At 35.8% G+C, this 20,900-nt stretch overlaps 1 protein-coding gene across 1 annotated transcript in view; it reads left to right on the top strand.

The window, feature by feature from the left end:
• Window positions 1-20,900, top strand: part of ss (aryl hydrocarbon receptor spineless) — a 196,433-nt gene that overhangs the window by 137,486 nt on the left and 38,047 nt on the right. Inside the window, exon 3 of the mRNA XM_018542076.1 lies at window positions 6,679-6,797. Within this exon, the coding sequence (XP_018397578.1) occupies window positions 6,679-6,797 (119 nt within the window). The remainder of the gene's footprint in view (window positions 1-6,678; window positions 6,798-20,900) is intronic.

Raw genomic sequence — 20,900 nt, 5'->3', positions numbered from 1 at the left:
TTGTCATTTATTAATCTTTTTTTTAAAAGTAAATTGTAATTGTAGGTATTTTAAGATATACCATCACAGTATACACCTTTCATTACTTCGTCATTATGTTTTCCTTTTGTGAATTTGTGAAATTTCGACGGAATCTCGTTGACACGTTTATTCAGCGCTGCACACATCCCGTGACCGTCGTAATTACAAAACGAAACAAACGCAACCCTCCCAAATCACACCGACGGACATTGCTTTTTTCGCGTGACATCGGAAACAATCTAACGGGTGGTCGGCGCGCGTCCAGTGGGCAGTTAATGCTAAGCGCGCTTGTTAATACACGTCGTGTCTCGCGGCACCGACTCCATCAATCATTGATCGATTATGTGATCGGGAGATAATCCCTTATTTAACCGTTCACTTAGCCCGGTTCGCACGACCGCCGGCCGCGGTCGACGCCGGCGGTTGCGGGGTGCGTAAAACGCAAGTCACCGCGAGATAGGTAGGAAAGGCACCCCTGAGGAGCAGCGTCATTATTTGCACTTCAAAGACGTCTATATAAATGAGGGCGGTGGTACTTAATGAAGCGACCGAGCGATCGCAGGGACGGTCTAATGAAAACGATCGTTGACGCAGTTGGTGGGTGAGAGCGTAGAATTCTCTGGCTTTCGTGATTATAAACAAATCAAGATTTTACCCCGAAAAAGGGGTAAAGGGGGATAATTAATTCTACATTATTTATACGAAAAAGTATTAGAAAAAGCCTTACCGTTTTTATTAGGCGTCTCGTACAAATTCTTCCACTATTATCGATTTATTAAATATGCAAATGTGTATACAAAAATCTCTAAGCGCATTTAATAAAAACATAATCAATATTACAAATGCATATTTATAGTTATGTGATTTTGGAACGTTTTGCATTTTTTAATTTTAATTTTATTCTTTTTGCATTATTAACGTATTTTCCATTTTTTACATTATATGTAAGTGATACTTGTAAATAATATTTGCAAGGCCTTCATGATCGAACCATTTAAAGCACGTATCACACTACGCATTGGAGATTATAAGAATTGTGAATTGAAGATTAGAATTCAGCTAATCAGAACACACGAAACGGATTAAAATTATAATTAACTGATTTGTCGAATTCTAATCTCTAAAATTAAATCAATGTAGAAACAAAGACTCAAAGCGATAAATCATAAAAGAGTCATACCAGTGATGGAAATGTGTATCAGTATAAAGTATAAAATCAGGAGACTCCTATTGAGTCATCTTCATCTAATTTTTAACTTGCAACGCAAGTGTACGACACGGGCCTTAAATGAGCGGCGCTTGCAACTTCGGTAGCGAGCCGCGCGAGCTCTTCCGCCTCGACATAGCGGACGGCTTTCTCACATCTTGGCGGCGCAACGATAATTTCTAAAAATAACGCGCTACATTCAATTACGCCAATTTCCAGCGGCTCATTGACGCTCGTGTGGCGCGGCAGGCGTAGGCGATAAGGATGCGAAACGCACCACCGCGAGACCGATACCATGGCGTTAAAACATATATATCTGACGAGGAGAGCACGAGCGTTTTCCCCAGCGCGCCATATTCCGCTCCCGCTGGACGCTCCGCGCTGCGTTCTGATTGGCCACCGCCTCCGCTTTTAGATCCCGCCACTTCCTGCGTTCCTCTCCGGCGCGTATATATGTTCATAAACTGACCTTGCCGGAGGAAGTGTAATTATTATTACTGATTGCACCGGCGCGCGGCGGCGCATCGCGATGGCGCGACCTCCCCGCGCTCGGAACTGCACACGTTCTCCGCTACAACGTCAGAGATTGCATCTACGCACCCGCTATTTTTCATCTCTCTCTCTATCCCGTCTTCATCGCGTTCCATCCTCAACGTTGACTACGCCTATCGCCCGCGAGCGACGTTTTTCCGGCGAGCTTCACACATCTCTCACTTCGCCGGTGGCTATTGTTTAACTCTACGTTACCGATTTAACCGTGCTTTAAGTATGATTATTATATACGTGAGGACAAACGGGAGAATTAAGTTAACATCGGTGCGTCTGTGCGATTAAAGCTCGTTAGTAATCGCAATTAGTCTTTGAAGGCTTCTGCCTTCTCTGCGCATTCTCCGCGTCCGGCAAGGTTTTTCAAACTCTACTTTTATATGTGGATAGTGATCAACTTTGTAAAACGATAAACATCCGCAATCATAAACTTTCACAATGTGTTCTGTGAGCTAAAATAAGAAAAGTGTTATATAAATATATATGTTGTAATTTTTTTAATTAGAAACCTACTCATATAATATTTCTTCCTTCAGGGAATTCCTAGCTTAGAATATTCGAGTTTGTGACAATTTTACATGTGTCAATATTTTCCTCATTTTATTATCTGAATGGCAGCGTTAACATTCTACATATCATTCAGCACATGCTCTACAAAAACATTTCCGTTCGTCTCGTTGTTACCGCTCCAAACGTTCTCGCGTATTTTGTCACGAAAAAGCCATTGTTTCAGGAAGCATTAGGCATGGTCGTTAGATCCGAATGAGACCGGTGGTGGTCTTCGTCCGGACTCGCGGCAATCGAAAATCGGATTGTCCGATCGAGCGACGGTAGCCGGATACGCACGTGCGTACACATCCCCGGGACATGTATTGGTGTACACCGCGGTCTCTTCATCTATCCGTCCTGCGGTCGTTTCTGACGATGGTCACATCCTAATGGATCCTGTCCCAGAGGGTCGCGTGGCCGGTGACGCCGAGTGCTTCACGACATTGCGTGCGACTATTTACGAGTGACCGTTGCGCCCTGCTCTCGCACATCTCTCGGTACACGCATCGTTGCTCCGCGATACTGACCGCCGTCCGTTTAATGCTCCTTACGATGATACTCGCGACAACCTCTTGGATTTGCATCTAGTGAAGTAGGAACTTTCATCCTCATTGTTTAACGAGTAGAAGAGGTGCTCATGTTGACAATATATTAGAATAGAATTTTTAACTACATAATTTATAATTATAGTATTTCGTGAGACATAAACTGATTATAAGATAATTTATAATAATTATATGCATTTAATATTTTTTGTATGTGAGAAGAAATTTTGATACTTAAATTTCTTTCTCGAGACAAGACATAATATTTAAGTATTAACTACGTTTAATTAAGTATTATGTTTTATCGGTACGGATTTTTCGAAGAAGGAATGAATAGTTGAGGAAAGCTTCAATTTATATTTGCGTAGCAATTATATAAAAGGCAGAAATGATTCATCACCGTATTATGTGAGAATGATGTCTGAAAAATGCGAAGGTATAGACCTGAGCAAATATCGTTAAGTATTCATTTATGGTTCAGAGAATATTTAATTGAAACGGCGCTAAAAGTCATTTCGATGAAAGTTTGAATAAGACGCAATATTCGATATTTAAAGAGCAAAATACTTAGGGCGGTATTCATAATCAGATCTTATATTCAAGACCGTCTTAAGTCTTGAGGTATCACGAATCGATTAGAGGGTCACATTAGCATCTTAAGATAAGATATTATTTAAGACAGTTTTGAATATAAGAATCAACTATGAATACCGACCTTAAATAAGAAGTATTCAAGTATTAATTACATTCAAGTAAATATTTTTTATCGATATGAATTTTACGAGGAAGAAATGAATAGTGAAGAAAAGCTTCGACTTATTTTTGAATAGTAATTAAATCTTAAATGTTTATATATTTTAAGATAAAGTCTCATACGCAAGCCTTCCATTTATTCGTTCGTACTTGACCGCATTATTTTTTTATTACATGGTAAGGTAATTTACGTGTCAATGTAAATAGTGGAGAGTTAAAGAAGGCCGAATTTTTCGTTAAAAACGTACATGCTCCTTTTTTCCCCCTCACGAGAATCCAAGGACTATCGATGTCCAAACAATTTAAGCGCAAACGGATTAACGGTGGGTCTGAGGAACGAAGGCGGCGATACGTACGTGACAGGATGTGAGCGACACTTCCTTTTAAACCCTATAATACATCGTCGATCTGTTACAGTTCCATACACCTGCTTTGCCTCCTGCTTAATATGCGCGCCATAATTAGAACATACGAGATCACCGTCGTGTTAAATAATAAACCGGTCGCGTTAACGTCGCGGTGACTTCAACATGCGAGTGCGAAACAAAGCACCGGCATTCCGATCTGTTCGCACTATATTCATAAATCGTAACATTCATAACGCTAAAACAATAAGCCTCTATCTAAAAACTATCTACGGAAGTGCACCTCAATTTTTTGAAATCTTTAAATTTGTGGAAATTTAAAATCACAAATTTAATTGTTAAGTAAATTAATAATAATGCTAATTAAATAAAATTAAAAATAATAATAATAATAAAAGAAAAGAAAATTGTTTTATTCTGTCTGAGCTGGACTTTAATTCTTCATAAGATTTTAATATAAATTTATATACATACCCAATTTTGTAAACTGTTCACTGAAATAATTTTTTTTGGTCTTAAAATAATTCTATTATATAGATAAATTATTAAGTTCTTTGTAATATATAAAGAAATACATATACAGATAAGTTTGCAATATTAATTTACAAACTTTGTAAGTACATTAAATGATACAAAATGATATAATTTATCCTCTTCCTTTTTCTTTTCTTTTCGCTTCTTCGTTATTAGAATTGGTAATATATTATAAAATTTGGAATCGCATTACGACTTCAGTTTACCTAAATGGAGTAAGTTTACCGATTTATTATACTATTATGATGGAAAACGTTGATTTTGATCATTGAGTGTACATAGAAACGTCGGTCAAATTTATATCTTTGACAGTAATCGCTTTAATTATCGTTGACCGAGAAACATAAATTTGCTTTACGGTAAAAAGCGTTCGTCGCTCTTTTCAGTTGCCCCTCGCCGACGTCATCGTCACTTTAATCTTTCATAAAAATCTACAAACTGCAACCAACGTTACAGCGTATAATATGACAAATCTGATAACGGCTCGGTTTGTTACGGTTGACTTTAATGACTTTTAATCCGGGCAGTCGATGCGCGAGCGGTGTAACGCATCGCATGATGAGGCAAACTGAATTTATGCGATTCTAGTAGTGCCAATTGTCGACCGGACGAAGCACCGGAAACATATCTTTGCTCTTATCGAGTGACACAATACTAATTTTATCGTTGTTCTTTTCCACCGGTCATTATCTGCAATCAGAATCAGCAGTCACTTATGCAAATCGATGAATATCCTTTATACGGCGTTTTGCGTAAATCCACCGTTTCGCTTTTAATTACGATTTCGGGAAAGAAATCTACTCTCGTAGGTGTCGTGAAAATTGCGTCGTAAGTTCTTAGTTGGCGGCTAGAAACCGCGTCTATTGCAGCTTTACGTACGTTAGTAGAATGAAAAAAATTATACAGACTGTGATTGCAGCTGGTTACCTCGTTTATTTGTGTGTCGAGATGATGACGGACGCGCTTAAACCCTCTAATCATCCCCGTGATTTGTGGTCGATGTGATAAAAAAGGGGGTACGAGCGGACGAGAGGGCGTCTTATTAAAATTCGCGAACGAGTACGCCGCAAAATCGCCTGATTGATATTTAATTGCACCGTCGAAATTATCCTCTTTCTCCGTGCATGTTTTCGACGACGTTTCCTTGACGGTTTTTGTGCTCGGCGTTGTGTATTATCGCGTTAATGTGCCTTTTTTCTGTACTAGAGTGATCATTTTTTTCGCACTTTCACCATTCTAATATTCCCTGACAATTTCGTGCCTCGAAATTGTCGTGGAACATTAGAAATCAACTGAATCAACATGCAGGTTTTGGTGCAATTATTAAAGGTGCACGGAACGTGTGTTATAAACATCATAAGAAAATAAAATTATATAAATAATATGTATAAAAATTATACAATTTATAATGAAAAAATATAAAATTGTGGGTGTTTTACAAAAATTGATATTTTTATTTCCAATTGTATAAATATATCTTTATAATATAAGAAAAATTATAGTAATAATAGCTTTTATTATTTCTTATTATTTTATAATTTTTTATGTAAATGTGTACAAGTTTTTGTAATATTATATAACATAAAATACCACATATATATTAGAGAAATGGCACATAATTTGTTGGAAATTATTATGTAAATATGTCTATAAAATTTATTTCAATTTACTGTTGCGTATAGTTTAATTATTATAAAAAAGAGTAATTTTATTTGTAAGCGCTATAATTTTAATTACATATGTAAATATATATCTTCTGCAATAATGGATTGTAAAATTATATCATAGGTAATTTTTTTACAATGTGTAAATAAATAGATGCGCGTACACACATCAAGTACAAAAATTACCAAAATAAAATTATATTTATATCTATTCAATAAAAAGTAACATATTCATAGACATTAATTACTATTATAGAACTAATTAAATTAACAGAAAACCGGTTTAATCATATATTATAATTCAAGGAGTAACAAAAAGACGTAGAAGATACTCGTCTATGTATAATTTTATATTGAAGAAATAAAGGATTCTCGCAAATTAAATACGAGTGTAGAGATGTATTAAGCATTTAACAAATGAGTGATTTTTATTACACTGATGACTTTCCGATTTCCAAGCTCGTATCTTCATAATCAATTTTACTCTGTTACAGTGGTGATGCACAAGGATAAGGAGGAGAATTCGCACCACGACTCGCATTATAGAGCGAGAGAGTTGGCAGCGCTCGCTGCTTACGACCATCATCACCTCGACGGCGAAATGTTCCTACAGGTGAGTACTCGTCCAGTACACTCATTACGTAGAACAGCCTGTATTTACGATCTCATTTGGACGCATCAAATTTTAAAAATATATATCAGCACGGCGCGCGCGCTCGTATTTATCGCGGTGAGAGACACCTGCTTCCTCTTCGGCTCTCGATCGATCGTTTCAATTCGCTAACCGTAGCGAAGAAATCTATCACCGCGAACGAGATCTTGTTTGTGATGCGTGTCTGAGAAATAAGTGACAGCGACGAATCGTGTAAAATATTCATCGACCGATTTTGCGATGCGATGTGTCCTTGGTAACGGAAGTGCGCATCTCAAGTTATGGTCTGATGACTTTGTCAGCAGTACAAACGTTTCATGCGTACATTTTAATTTTTTACGATTTGCGATCGCGAGCAGGGGATGTCAGTCATATATAAAAGAAACGTTGTGACGCGTGATGCAATATAGAAATAATGTTCGATATTTACAATGCAATCCTACTGTGCAAAAATTTTTCGAATTATTAATTTAATAGATATTGATGTACATTAACATCGATCAAAAGGATTCAGTAGGTACATACGTGTGTACTCAGTATACTTTAGGAAAAGAACAGTTTTATTGAAAATAAAATTCTAAAAATTTAGCTCTGAAAATAATTTTGTTGATTTATGAAAATAATTATACAGGATGCTCAAATCAGTTCCTAAAACATCAAAACTTTTTAGAGTATTGCTTATCATGCTTGTGTATGTAAGTTTTCTATATAATTATCTTGACAGTTCAACAAAATTATTTTCAGATCTGTATCTACTTAAATTTTTAGATACTTCAGCAAAATTTGTCCTTTTACTTTAATAATAAATTATGCTTATTACTGTTCAATTTTTCTCTTTACATATTTTTATTGAAATCTCTGGTGATACATTTTGATTTTGCTTTCTAATTTATATTAAATTTTAATTTAATTATAACGTTTTCACACCAACGATGCTTATCTCTTAAACACTTGTGTACAAGGGGCCATTATGTCAATCCGCGTAAATGGAGAAAAAAGATTGCCGTTCGAGTTATTGATTCTAATCATTAAGGACCAATCAACCGCGATATGATAAGTCAGCGACTACAAACGATCGACTCCATTTCGAGCAGCGATATTATCTGAGCGATACATTCACCTGCCATAAGCACCGTCTACGATTCACGATTGATCGACGGTTGGTAGTGTGAGTGTATGCGAACAGATGGAGAGATGAATGAGCAGGCAAGAAAAGAGAAACGGGCGTGCTACCGAATGACGACCCGTGATTGGAACTGTCCGTCAGGAAAACGATACGATTCGACGTCACGTATGAAGGGAGTTGCAGACGTGGGAAGGGCTGAAAGTATATTATTTCGATGAAATAAAGCGTATAGTGAACCAAATGATACAACGAAAAATAAGTACATTTTCTAATCAATTTTGAATACGTCAGTCTATTATATCAAATGGGACAATCCGCGTAGATTCGTTAAAATAAACAAAAGTTTTTGCTTTTTTTCCAAAAATAACCAATTATTATTAGTAATCCATTGATAACTAATTTTTATTGTTATCTGTTTAATAATAAAAAAATTAAATTAGTTCCATTAATATACAAGTTTGAAATAAATGACATATTTTAATTATATATTGTTTTTAATTAATTATATCATCTTTTACACATTTCTTTTAATTTAACTTTTACAGAGTTATTTTTAAATTAAATTTCTGTATACATTATTAATATGTTTCTTAAAATATAATTTTAATTAAGATATAGCATAACATTATAATTATCTTGCCAAACATACATAACGTGAATATTTTTATATGTTATATATGTATAAACTCTCATGGAAAATTCTCAATGTAAGTTTGAATTTGTTCTTTTACAAAATATGCCACAGTTACTTATACGCACTTTTTTAATTGATAAAGTGAATTGATTCATGTAATATAGAAGTCTTAAGTCGCGTCGTAGCAGAGCGCGCGCCGAAATTAAATCATTGTTAGTGAGAGGAAGAGACAGGGAGAAGCAAGAACGGGAGGAGGCCAAGGAAGAGAGAAAGAAAGAGAGAAAGAGCAGGAAGATATCCGGCTGATGAACCGGCTATGAAACCGAGGCGTACGAGGTGTCTATTCCTCCAAAGTATGGAAGGGTATATACACGGATTAATGGCCGTGTATCATGCAAGGCTATTACGTTCCCTTTCTTGCGTTTTAGGTGCGCACACGAGCGAAAGGGAGCTAGTCTGCGGATACGAGAGAGAAAATGGAAGGGGGACAAACAGCGTGAGAAAAAGGAAGAGAGAGAGAGATAGAGAGGAAGAAGAGAAAGAGGCAAATCTAGAGATGACTAGAATAGAACGAGGGAGACGAACATTATACGTACAAATTGTGTGTACGCGTGCGATTTCATACGCGAGCCAACGTACATTGCCACACGATCGAATGGCCTTACTAACGGCAGGTTATTAATCGTCAGCTCGTTAATTGCATTACGTATGTCCTTGTACATCCGAAGCTAATCCCTGGACGGACTTCCGACGACACGTGCATTCGAATCGCGAAACGATAAGCGACGTTGAACTATATCGACAAGTATCATCTTTACGAACTAATCAACAACATTTATCGCAGCTTTATAATATATATTTCTTTTCTCACAATGTGTCATTTCATTACTGCACACTATGTTTTCTCAAAATAATATGTAAAATTATCTTTCTTTCATACACACAGAGGATTTTACGTATTAATACTACTATATTACAAGTATCTGTTATTATTGGCGGTTACTATTTTTTAGATTAAAATAGATAAATTCTCTTTTTTAGATTATTTATTAATATAAATAATATAAATATAATATATTTTTTAAGATATTGTATATTTCTTGGGTACGAGATAGAATCCTGAAATTTGTTGATTTTAAATTTTCAATATATTTATATAGTATCGATGAATTGTTTTGTTTTTTATCGCTATCTTTGTACTTTTATCGTACTTTATTTGCTTTCCTTTTAGTTCAAACAAAAACGTTGATATCTCTATTGTTAAGCAATTAAATTAAAAAAAATAAATTTTAAAAAAATATTACTTAATAAAGACGAATATTTACGAATTTACAAAATAATTATAAATTGATCAAGTTACAATTTTTATGCTAGTCTTTCTAACATATAACTAAGATAAATAACTCTTCGCTACACGTCACTGTCTAGCATGTTTATGTAAATAATGTCGTACTATTTTACGTAAGACTGCAGAAGTAAATACTTTTTCAAGAATTATAGACATTCCAAAGACTGCAATTCAACACACAACTCTGACTGTATCACGAGGTATAAATCAACAGCGCGCGAGCGCGTGTCTTCCAGACACGGTATCGATTTATGAAAATGGCGATGCAATCAGGTCGCGCTTGATTTTCTTGACCGGGCTCGGGCTTGGCTCAAGTCCGGCTCGTGTTCCTTGAACCTGGATACTAGTTTCCGGGTAATCCACCTCACGCCATCCTCGGCTCGTATATCAATAACATATTTATACAATTCGCGCGGTTCCGTGAACCCGACTTTCCAGGACCTCCCTTCTGCCTCCCACGCCCTTCGTTCAACCACCCTCTCGACTCCCTCTCCCGTCGAACCGCACCGTCTCTCCTTTCCACGCGCCATATACCGTTTCGCCGATCCTCATAAACTTTACGAACCCCGACGGTAAATCCGGTTTATGACAAGCCGGCCGCCACCACGAGGTATCCTCGAAATTACGGCTAAGCGCGATTGGATTTTTATACCCCTTCTCAATTATATATATACCGTGAATCGCGACTGGACGGTGTACGCGAGGTGAGAGAGCGATTGAGGGAACGACTCGTTTAGACGCGGCACGACGTCTCCCTGTCTTGTAGTCTTGTCTTGTGGAGAAGAATTTGCGTCTATCGAATTACACGGCATCAAATCAGCGCTCGCCGGACCGCCGAGCGCCGCCGTGTATAGATCACATTGCATTCACGCTGCGTTTCTACTTCTCGAACTTCCCTTCGCAGGCGCCAAAGAGATCTCTTTCGTGCAGAGAGAACGGTTGCTAACAGAAATTTACGAAAATTATTTCCTCTCGTATAATTTTACTCCAGCAACTTTTGAAATAAAATTTCTGAAAGAAGGAAAAGACATAAAGTCTCTTAAAACATCTTTTTACGTACCTAATTATTTATATAGTATAAATTTTTATATATTTATACATATATATTATACACATTTATATTTATTTTATTTTAATAATTATTTATATCCCTTCCCCTGTTTTTTTATACGGAAGAATGTAATATCTAATATCTTTTTTATACACTAGGAGTACATTTTTCTTTTTTTAAAAAGGTTTTTTTAGGGACCAAAGTGTAATTGTTCTAGTTTAAATTACTAATTAATACAAAATTATTTAGCATTAGATTTATTTTAGTTAACATTAAATTACATAAATTTAAAAGATGTCTTAAAATAATAGGCGGATTTCTAATCAAATATAGTCGTATTCTTCACGGTCGACTCAGTGAAAAATGTTCGCGACCAGGAAAGTTAATTTGCTCACTTTAATGTATTTCCGCCACGAACATTACGATGGATATACTTATTAAATATTTTCACGCTTAGAAGCTTGATTTCATGCTGCTAGTCTGATATACAGTGTCCACTAGCAGGGACATCTAATTTGTTAATTTGAATCGCTATCATAACACGTAATTCACATTAAAAGTGTCAAGAAGCCAAACGATTAAAAGATAATGAGATCCTTTCCAAGAAAAAGTCAACATCTGACGCTTGCGCAGAATGCCATATCATAATTAAAAATCACTCTGTCAAATTAACAATCAATTTAATTTATAAGATTATTATTTCAATTTATCATTGCGTTGCAAATACAATAGTAATCTAAATTACATTACTGAAAAATGTATTTGCAATTTACGTACAGAAATTTTCATCACCAATATCATAAACCTTGATCATGTTTAGCACTTTCTGAATTACTTGATTTATTCCTAAAAATGAACTTGATATTTTTTTATGTCACACATTCTTCTTTCGAGATAAGCGCTAATGACGCAGTTGATCGATTGATAATAATTTCCAGGATTGTACTATAAATTGTTATTAACGGAACTGATTAAAAAATTTCTCAAACGCAGAATCCGATTTTCATAAATAACCGAATTTTATAATAATAAACAAGGGCGTTGTGTCGACAATCTTAATTTAACAACGAATGAAATTCATGTAGTACTGCAGTATAGGTTTGGTCGAGAATGCAGTCTCTAACGTGACAGCAAGTACGGCGAAGACACGCGAAACAAGTTTCTTGTGCTAAATACTGAATATTTAAGAAACAACTGAAATCAAATACACAGACTTTTCCCTTCTGCCACGTTAAAGTATCGTTTTTCGTGAGTAGCGTGCAAGGAGGTACCTTCCTACTTAATACTTACTATTCTCTAAACGGTATGCGGATACATTACTTCTACGAAAGTTTCCTCGCGTAAAACGTTTACTGCCCTTTTTCGTCACTTCTGCCGTGGCGCGCAAACACAAGGAAAGAGAGAGAGAGAGAGAGAGAGAGAGAGAGAGAGACGGAGAGAGAGAGCAAGAAAAACCGTTTCTCCTGAATCTCCGACGTAAAAGGTTCAAACAGACCGAAAACGTTCTTCGATCAACTCGACACGAAACCGTCGCGCCAGTAATTTGCCACACTAAACACCGCCATTTTCGTAAACCCGCGCACGAGTCACAATTTAGAACAAAGAAAGAGCCAAGAAGTGATAACGAATGTCACGTGTTAATTACTTATTTAGCATACTAAAAGCATCAAACGACAATGCTTTTAATATTTAAAATAAGTAATTAATTACTGTCTTTCAAAATGAAGTTGGCCAGTATTAAATTTTTATAAAGCGGTGTCTACAATGAGATTTTAAGTTATAAAACTTAAGCTTTAAAACAAGCCGTAAGAAATGAACCAATCCTACTTTGTAAAACTTGAATCATTATCAAATGTGAAGACTAATCGACTGTGATTGATCTCACTTTTTTATGGCTTGAGGTTAAAAGCTTAAGTTATACATTCTAAAATTAACAATAGACGTTGTTTAAGGGAAACTAAACAAAATATATTTGGTAGTAATTACCAAACTTTTTTTTTACAATTAATGTTAACTCAAATCGAAGTGTAAATTCGTAAATGTATTTATGTAATTATGTAAATGTTTTATATGTGCACAAAATTCTACATAATACCTTTCTTTTTTTGTAAAGTTTCGATGTAAGTCTCTATCATTTGTAATCTTAGCTGGTGCAAATTTTAGCCAATTAGCACGAACGCTGCTAGGAGACGCTTGATTGTCTCTGAAGTAAACTAATAAAACGCTAATTATCCGGCCGGACGGCCGGATTTTTCGATCGTTGAGCGAAACATACTTCGCCAATCCATTTCTGTCATCTCTCGGAAATTATCACCCGGCGCGAACGCACGATACACGGCGGGGGGCCCCCCGTCGAGCGCACACGGCTCTCAGCTTTCGTTCCTTTATGAAACTCGAATAAACTTTTCTCCAGCCACTAACTCGCGCACCGTACGCGAGGAAAAATATGCAGACGGCTGCATTTTTCGCATTAAGACGCCGCCATTACGCGAATAGCTGTGATGCACAACGATCGACCGGTGAAAAGCGAGAAAGCCTTTAAGATATAAATACACGAGAGATTAATCCTCGATCTGATTCCTATGTAGATATCTTTTCAGGATAATTTTAATCTATGATTGAAGATAAAACCTTCATGGAAAAAAGTTACATTAATAAACGAAGTCATTAAATGCCAAAAGGGAAAGATTTTTAAGTAAAATATTAATAAAAAAATTAATTATCTTCAAGTCTCATAGGCCGATATTCACAGTCAGTTCTTATATTTAAGACCGTCTTAAGTTCAGTTTTGAAATGTAACGAACCAATATAATGTCAGAGAACGATACATTAGTATCTTAATACAGTATATACTTAAGACAGGCTTGAAAAACTGACTATGAATACAGGCAGTAGACTCGAACAGATCAGCATTACGTCTAGCAAGAGCCTTCAAAAAATAAAAACAGATAACCCAGATTCTGATTACGTGAAGAATTGCTTTCAGATCAGAAATAAAAGAAATTCGCGAAGGAGGATCGCATTGATTTGCATCTTGCGGAACGGCAGGAATTTCGGGAGGAACAAAGGCGCGCGTAAGGTCGAAAACGTGCCCAGAAAGCCGGCCATACGAAACGTATTGCCCTCGAGATTACCCGTTAAAGCGCTGACAGAGCCGATCAAAATGCAACGAACCTGTACATTATGTTGTTGATACATCACTGCAGGCGAAATTCAGCGACCGGCACTAACGGGGGGGAGGGGGGGGGGGCCTCTCCGTTTCTCTCCCCGTCCGCTCGCCTGCCTGCCCCCCTTTTCTGGTACACGGTGGATCGACCAATTTTTACCCTGGCGCACAGCTCGGGCAGCTTCGGTACAAATCACGCCTCTCAGTGACGTATCGCCGCGAAAGCAGCCATTTTGCTCTCATATTTTTTATTTAATAGCCACCAGGCTATCGTGTATCGCATTAATACGCGGCAGCTACGCCGCGCGGTAGCGGTAAGAGGGTCGTGGTCGGAGCGACCCCCGCCACCCGGTAACCCGTAATCATAACCGAGCTATTCCCCCCCCCCCCCCCTCTGTCTCTCTCTCTCTCTCTCTCTTTCTCTCATTTTCTTCAACCCCTTCTTCTTTCTTTTTCGCGGTGCCCGCTACTACATCTACGCTTCTCGCAAATTCTGATTGCGAACGGCTACACCCTAAAGATATACTCCTAATGCCATGATACTGACGGGGTAACCATATCTTACGTTGCAATTGAGATAATACAACGGCAAAGCTGACATCTATAATTGTCAAGGGAGGAGCAAGGCGAGGATATCTTTTTTTATATATATGAATTTAAAATTATTTATATTTATTTTTTTTTTTGTATTATAATAAATAGTAATTTTTATATGAAGGTCCATTCAAAGCCTGGTCATAGTAGACATGGTTACCTCCGTGACTTTGATTACCTTCAAGTCACGAACATTTTACCGTCTGCGCAATCCGGGGACTCGTATTTTCATGTCGTTCGATGTGTTGAACACAAAATGCCACTTAAACGTCATAAACCCGAAATGACATGCTTCACGGTTGAATGAATTAACACAAACGGTATTTTTCATGTACAGCTTAAGCGAGCGAATATCAGCATATACACATTCATCTATATAATAATGACGCGAGTATAAAAAATATCACTCATCGATTATTCTTAGCGATTCTTTATTGATTCTTTATTGTAAATATATAGAAAAAGTGGTTTTTTACTTTCTGGTTAACTTGTGATTTAGACTTATGCCTGTTTTTGTCAATATAGTTTAAATTTCGGTTCTCTCAATTAACTCTTTATCCTTTTTCTAATTCTAAGAGAATAAGTTGAACCGAAATTAAAGGTTAATCTGCATTGGTAAAAACGTGTATCACTTGAAGATAAGATTATATGAAAATTGTGTTTTTCTAACCACGATTAATCACTAAACTGATAATCATACTAATTTGGTTACACTCAACCTATAATAACTTGAAGTGAATATTAAAATGTAAAATAAATACTTTTAAAGTTAACCACAGCAAAATCATCAGTACAACCAAAAAATGAAATACGGAGCCTGAAAGTACAATAACCATAGAATATTTTACCTCACGTTTTTACTTCGCCCGTTCTCTTAGGATCGTTTATTCGTATTTGCTATCGTCGTTCGATCGACTTAACGATCACGACAGAACAATCGCTATTCTTTCGGGCCATCGAGCCAGGAGTAAGCTCCACTTTCCACATCAATCAGGACACGCGGCGGGACTTTCCTCCACTTGGCGTGAGTATATAAGATGCGTGTTATACTCGTGCGGGCGCGCGGTGCAATTTAGATCACGTCTCCGCGTGAGCGAGCGATGCGCCCAAGTCGGCCTAAGTGAATTCTGTGTATGCGGCAAGAGTTAGCGAAGTAGCGAGTCAGAGCCTGGCTGGCTAGAGGATGGAATGAGAAGGAACGTACGGCCAAGTTGATCACCGTGCTATAAGGTCTTACTTGTTGCTGATGGTTGCATGTCTGCCACGACGGCGAGCCGTGCCTTCTGCTTCCCGGCTGATTGCTCCGTATGCGAGAAGCGATAGGGAACTTCGTCCTGGATGGACGGCCGGCGGTTTTCTAACCGTTGAACCGGACGAAACTTGGCGATTTCTGCGCAAAGTGGGTGAACAGCCGAACCGCTTGGGCTATATGGAGATAGGACGCGGTTCCTAGTCATATTTAGATTAAGGCTGCATCGTGATGTGCGATATTATTTATATTCCGAGAAAGCAATAAAGCTAAACTCTTTCATAAATCAGTCTCATGAAATACAACTTAAGTACTAGGGAAAAAAATTTAGTATTTTTAGTAAAACTGTTTAGTCGAGGCATTTTTTATATATAATAAAGAATTTAGTTGTTTCTATATATACTTGTTGTTATTTTCTTATATTTTAATAATAAAAATTTTGTTTTTATTTGTTTATATTAACTAATGTAGTTAGCATAAAGTTTTAGTCCGCGGTACATTTTAACTAAATTTTTGTTGTTACAGCGAAGTTTTGGTTCAATACTTTTTCTAATGCAATTAATGCAATATTTATAATGTGTATGTACTTATTTAAACGTTCGCTATTTAAAGAATCACGTTTAATGATTTTAGTGAATATTATTGACTGAAAAATGATTTTTTATTTTATCTCAATATCATTAAGAATTAAAGATGAATAATCAAGAAGTCGGTGATACTTTTGAAATACATACGCATGATCTGTTCTAAATATAAAACATGTTAACATAAGATATCTTATCAGAATTATCTAATTAAATGGCTTTCACATTTTTTCTTCTGGATAAAGTAACGTTGCTCGCATGCATGTCTATAAGGATGAGGTTCTCTTTTCGCACTTGAATATTCACGAAGCGGCGCAGTAATCTCTTCGCAGTAACCGCACACTCGAACTTTTACGGACGCGAACTATACGATGTGTGTTATGGCACACACAGCGTATGCAAAGCCATTCAACTTTTTAACTTTCTTGACCGTGACTTTTCGCGGATCGACTATACCGGGAAGGGTAATTAACGAGTTCGTTTTGGCCAACATCCAATTTCGTCCATGTTGAATCAAACGCGGCCATCAAATATATTTTTTAAATGCAGGTCTAATAACTTTGTTTTTCTTTCTTTTTCTAAATTACTATAAGAGGTAAAATCAGAGATATGTAAAAGTTACAGTAGTTTTTCTATTTTTCAAATCAATTGGTAAATCAAACGCGACCATCAAATACCTATATTCCTTAAATGAATCACAAGTCTAACGAGATCTTGTTCTTCTTGCTTTTTTTAAACTACCGTAATGTAAGAAGCAAAGTTAAAAAGAGGAAAAAGTTACAATATTTCTATTTTTTAAATTAATAATTTAACAAATTAATCTGTTCATTAAAATAATATCTATATTTAAATAAGGATTTATATTAAATATAAATTATATGATATATATATAAAACGTATTAATATATATTCTTTTTGCAATTAGTTATTTAGTTTGTCTATTGCATGAAGTTCTCATAACATTTTTAAATATCGCACTTTCTCCATCTATACGTGTAAAAATGTATAATAAACAGGGATTGGAAGTAACTCGTTACTTGTAACGAAGTTACAGTTACAAGTTACTTTTTTGGTAACTTTACTGGTAACTGCGTTACTTTCTTTTTTTGGTAACTGTAACGGTAACGAGTTACATTTTTTGGGTAACGGTAACGAAATTTACAGTTACTTTTGTCGTTACTTTGTAACGATTGAACACGGTTCGATTGGATACATGCTATTTATAGCGCTTATCAGTAAGACTTGAAAGTCCTTAAACATTCGGCCGTCATGATTCAGTAATTATTTTACACTTCTATCTTCTATGTAATACATAGGATATACAAATGTTTCAGTTTGCTGCATATTTTACAGGTTTTAGAATTACAAAATTGTGTTTAAAAAAAATTAAAAAATAAATTAAATAATAGTAAAATGAGAAGGGCTACGAACCCAAAAGCGAAACAGTTTAAAAGACGATGATAATAAGTGTCGAAACGTCGTTTGTTTTTATCTTGTTTTATCCATGTTATTGTTCTAATATATATTTATACATTTAATTACATTGTCATCGTCGTTCTTATCGGAAATAAACTGTTTCATTTTTGGCTCGTAACCCTTCTCATTTTACTTTTATTTAATTTATTATTTGAGCCATTCTACATTGTTTTCTTTTTTTTTAATAAAATTATATATTTGTCAATATTACATATAAAAAAAATGCAAAAGTACATTTTTAAATTGATTTTAAAAAAGTAACGGAAAAGTAACGAAAAGTTATTTTTCAAGTAACGGTAACTGTAACGAGTTACTTTTAAAAAGCGATAACTGTAACTGTAACTAGTTACATTTTTTTACTCGGTAACGAGTAACTGTAACTAGTTACTTTTAAAAAGTAACTTTCCATTCCCTGATAATAAATTAGTAAAAGTGGCGTTATTAATGATTGATGTATTAAGAGGTAAAATTCCGTTAATTAAATAATTGTAATAATTGCGATTATTAACAACCTTCAAGTATGGAAAGTTGGGAGAAAAGGAGATTTCACATCTGCGCTTAATTAAGGTTATCGCTATGCTAAGCTATGAAAGGGTTAAAAAGGCGATCGTAAACTAAGCAATGACAAGCAATAAAAAAAAACCATCACGCAAAAGGGAAAGCATCAGCCGGGATAAACAAGGCAGTCGTCATTAAATCGATCGGATTCAGTATACGAACAGAGTCTATACGTCTCGCGGAAGTTGCGAGCAGAAATGTCGATTCCTGTGAAACTATTTTTCTTTTCTTAAATAATCGTTACACTTTCACCGCCATCGGCAATGCACTAACAAAGGAAAACGAGTTGCGAGGAATACTTACCGCATTCGGGGAATAGAATAAATATGTCTGCCGAAGTGTTTTACCGACATTTTGCACATTGCATTTCGTAGGAAACTTGCAGAACACTGATTTTAACAAAATTCAATCTCGTCGTTTTTGTTCAACATTACCAGCTACAATTTTTCAGACAGTAGCAGAATGTATAAAAATTATAGAAGATTTTATTTAATAAAAATTTACCTACAGAGAAGAGTTCATAACTATAATTGCATGCTAAAATAATTATCAGTTCTATTTTTAATTATTATTGCTACAATATTAGTAATAATAATATTTATAGTTCTTAAAAAATATATAGTTGGCAAAATGATAATAAATACATAATTAAAAGACAGTAATTGTAGCCATTTATTTCTCTTAATGTATTGTTTTATTAACGAAAAGAGAGGGAGATAGCAATAAAAATTAATTAATTGTTTGATAATAAAAGAATAGAAATAACTTCTATCTCGTCACACTTTAGTGTTAATACTATCTTGTCTTTAGTTCAACATTATATTAACCGTATATAGATATTTTCTCGACACACGATGCATAATCCAATAAAAAATGTGGTAAATGAAGGGAGGGAAGCGCTGGTTGTACGCTCTTTAAATGTATCCAGAAATAACAAATTCTAAAAAATACGCGCAATGCGAAAAGGTAGGTTAATAGGAAACCTTGGCCGTCCGCTTCAATTTCGTTTTATGGAACAGCGAATACTCGAGCTTTATAATAATTGAGCATAATCATTAATGTAATGTAGCTTACTAATCCTAAAATTAGTGGAGGCCAAATGGCGGAGCTGGCAAGTTCAACAGCACCGGTTCAATGATATTAAATGTGTATCCTTGTATATATTTTCTGTGTGTAAGATAACATTCGATGCTTCTATTTTTAAACGTCCTCTTTTCTCAACGAACTGTCATCTTGATATATTTCTTGACGTAAAAAGTTAATCTTCTTAATAATTTTTTCTTTATAAGGTATACATAAACTGTGTAGAGTTTTTATTACATTATGAAATTTAAATATTTCATACATTTAGAATAATTTTTGATAAGTTTAATCTGTATTCTCAAAATCTCAAACTTCCTTTTTAAGATATACATCTCTCCGCTTCTTATTTCACAAAAATATGTAAAAATTATTTTAGTTATAAGTCGTTTTGTTCAATCTTTTCGAATTCCCAATGTTCTAAAATTGCTTAAATGTTTTGGTTTTAAAATTCCTTATATTATTTGGTATTATTATTTTATCGATTAAAGATGGAATGATAAAATTTTGTACCTAATATTCCTAGTCTTTGTTAATGATTAAAAATACTTGAAAGACTTCCCGTGATAATTTGAGAATAATTCTGTGCTCCGCGCAATCACATGCCATCTGATTTGTATTAATATCATTACCGTCTGACATTTTAACCAGATTCAAATTATATAGGACCTTATCGCGCTTGGCTTGTGCAGAGCATAATCATGTAGAGCCTTGTAATACCTGACATAACTTAGCCTCGTGTCTGAGCTACGCGAAATACTCGTCGAGTAAACGCATTGCTCGCAGCCGTTCTTAGGTAGCTCGTGCGAGCCCGTTTGATGCTACCCGGTGAACTTTACGATATCAGCCTTGGGATGCTTTTGGAACGGTCGGTTGGATCGAGAGTCAAGGACGTCGATAGCAGTATGAGCGGAAATCGGGCGGAGAGAGATAAAGAGAGAGCGAACTCGATTCAAAGACAGTGACTCGCACTGAGTCAGAACATGCGCGTGAGAAAGACAGAAAGAGACGTGGGCTGAGTCAAATGTAACTGTAGGTTGGGTGGGTACATGGGATGGGATGATATCGGGTTAGGTTGGTGGTCGACGGGGCTCGCCTTGGTCTGGCACCGCTAGTCCTTCCCGTATTGATCGCGTGCTCCTTTCCTCCCTTAGATACCACGTCGACCCTCTCTTAAGCCTTACATACGGCCCGGGTT

Source organism: Cyphomyrmex costatus, unplaced genomic scaffold, assembly GCF_001594065.2.
Source record: "Cyphomyrmex costatus isolate MS0001 unplaced genomic scaffold, Ccosl1.0 scaffold302, whole genome shotgun sequence".
Classification (NCBI taxonomy): domain Eukaryota; kingdom Metazoa; phylum Arthropoda; class Insecta; order Hymenoptera; family Formicidae; genus Cyphomyrmex; species Cyphomyrmex costatus.
Note: the sequence above shows the minus strand (reverse complement) of the source record. Positions and strands in the feature narration are given on the sequence as shown.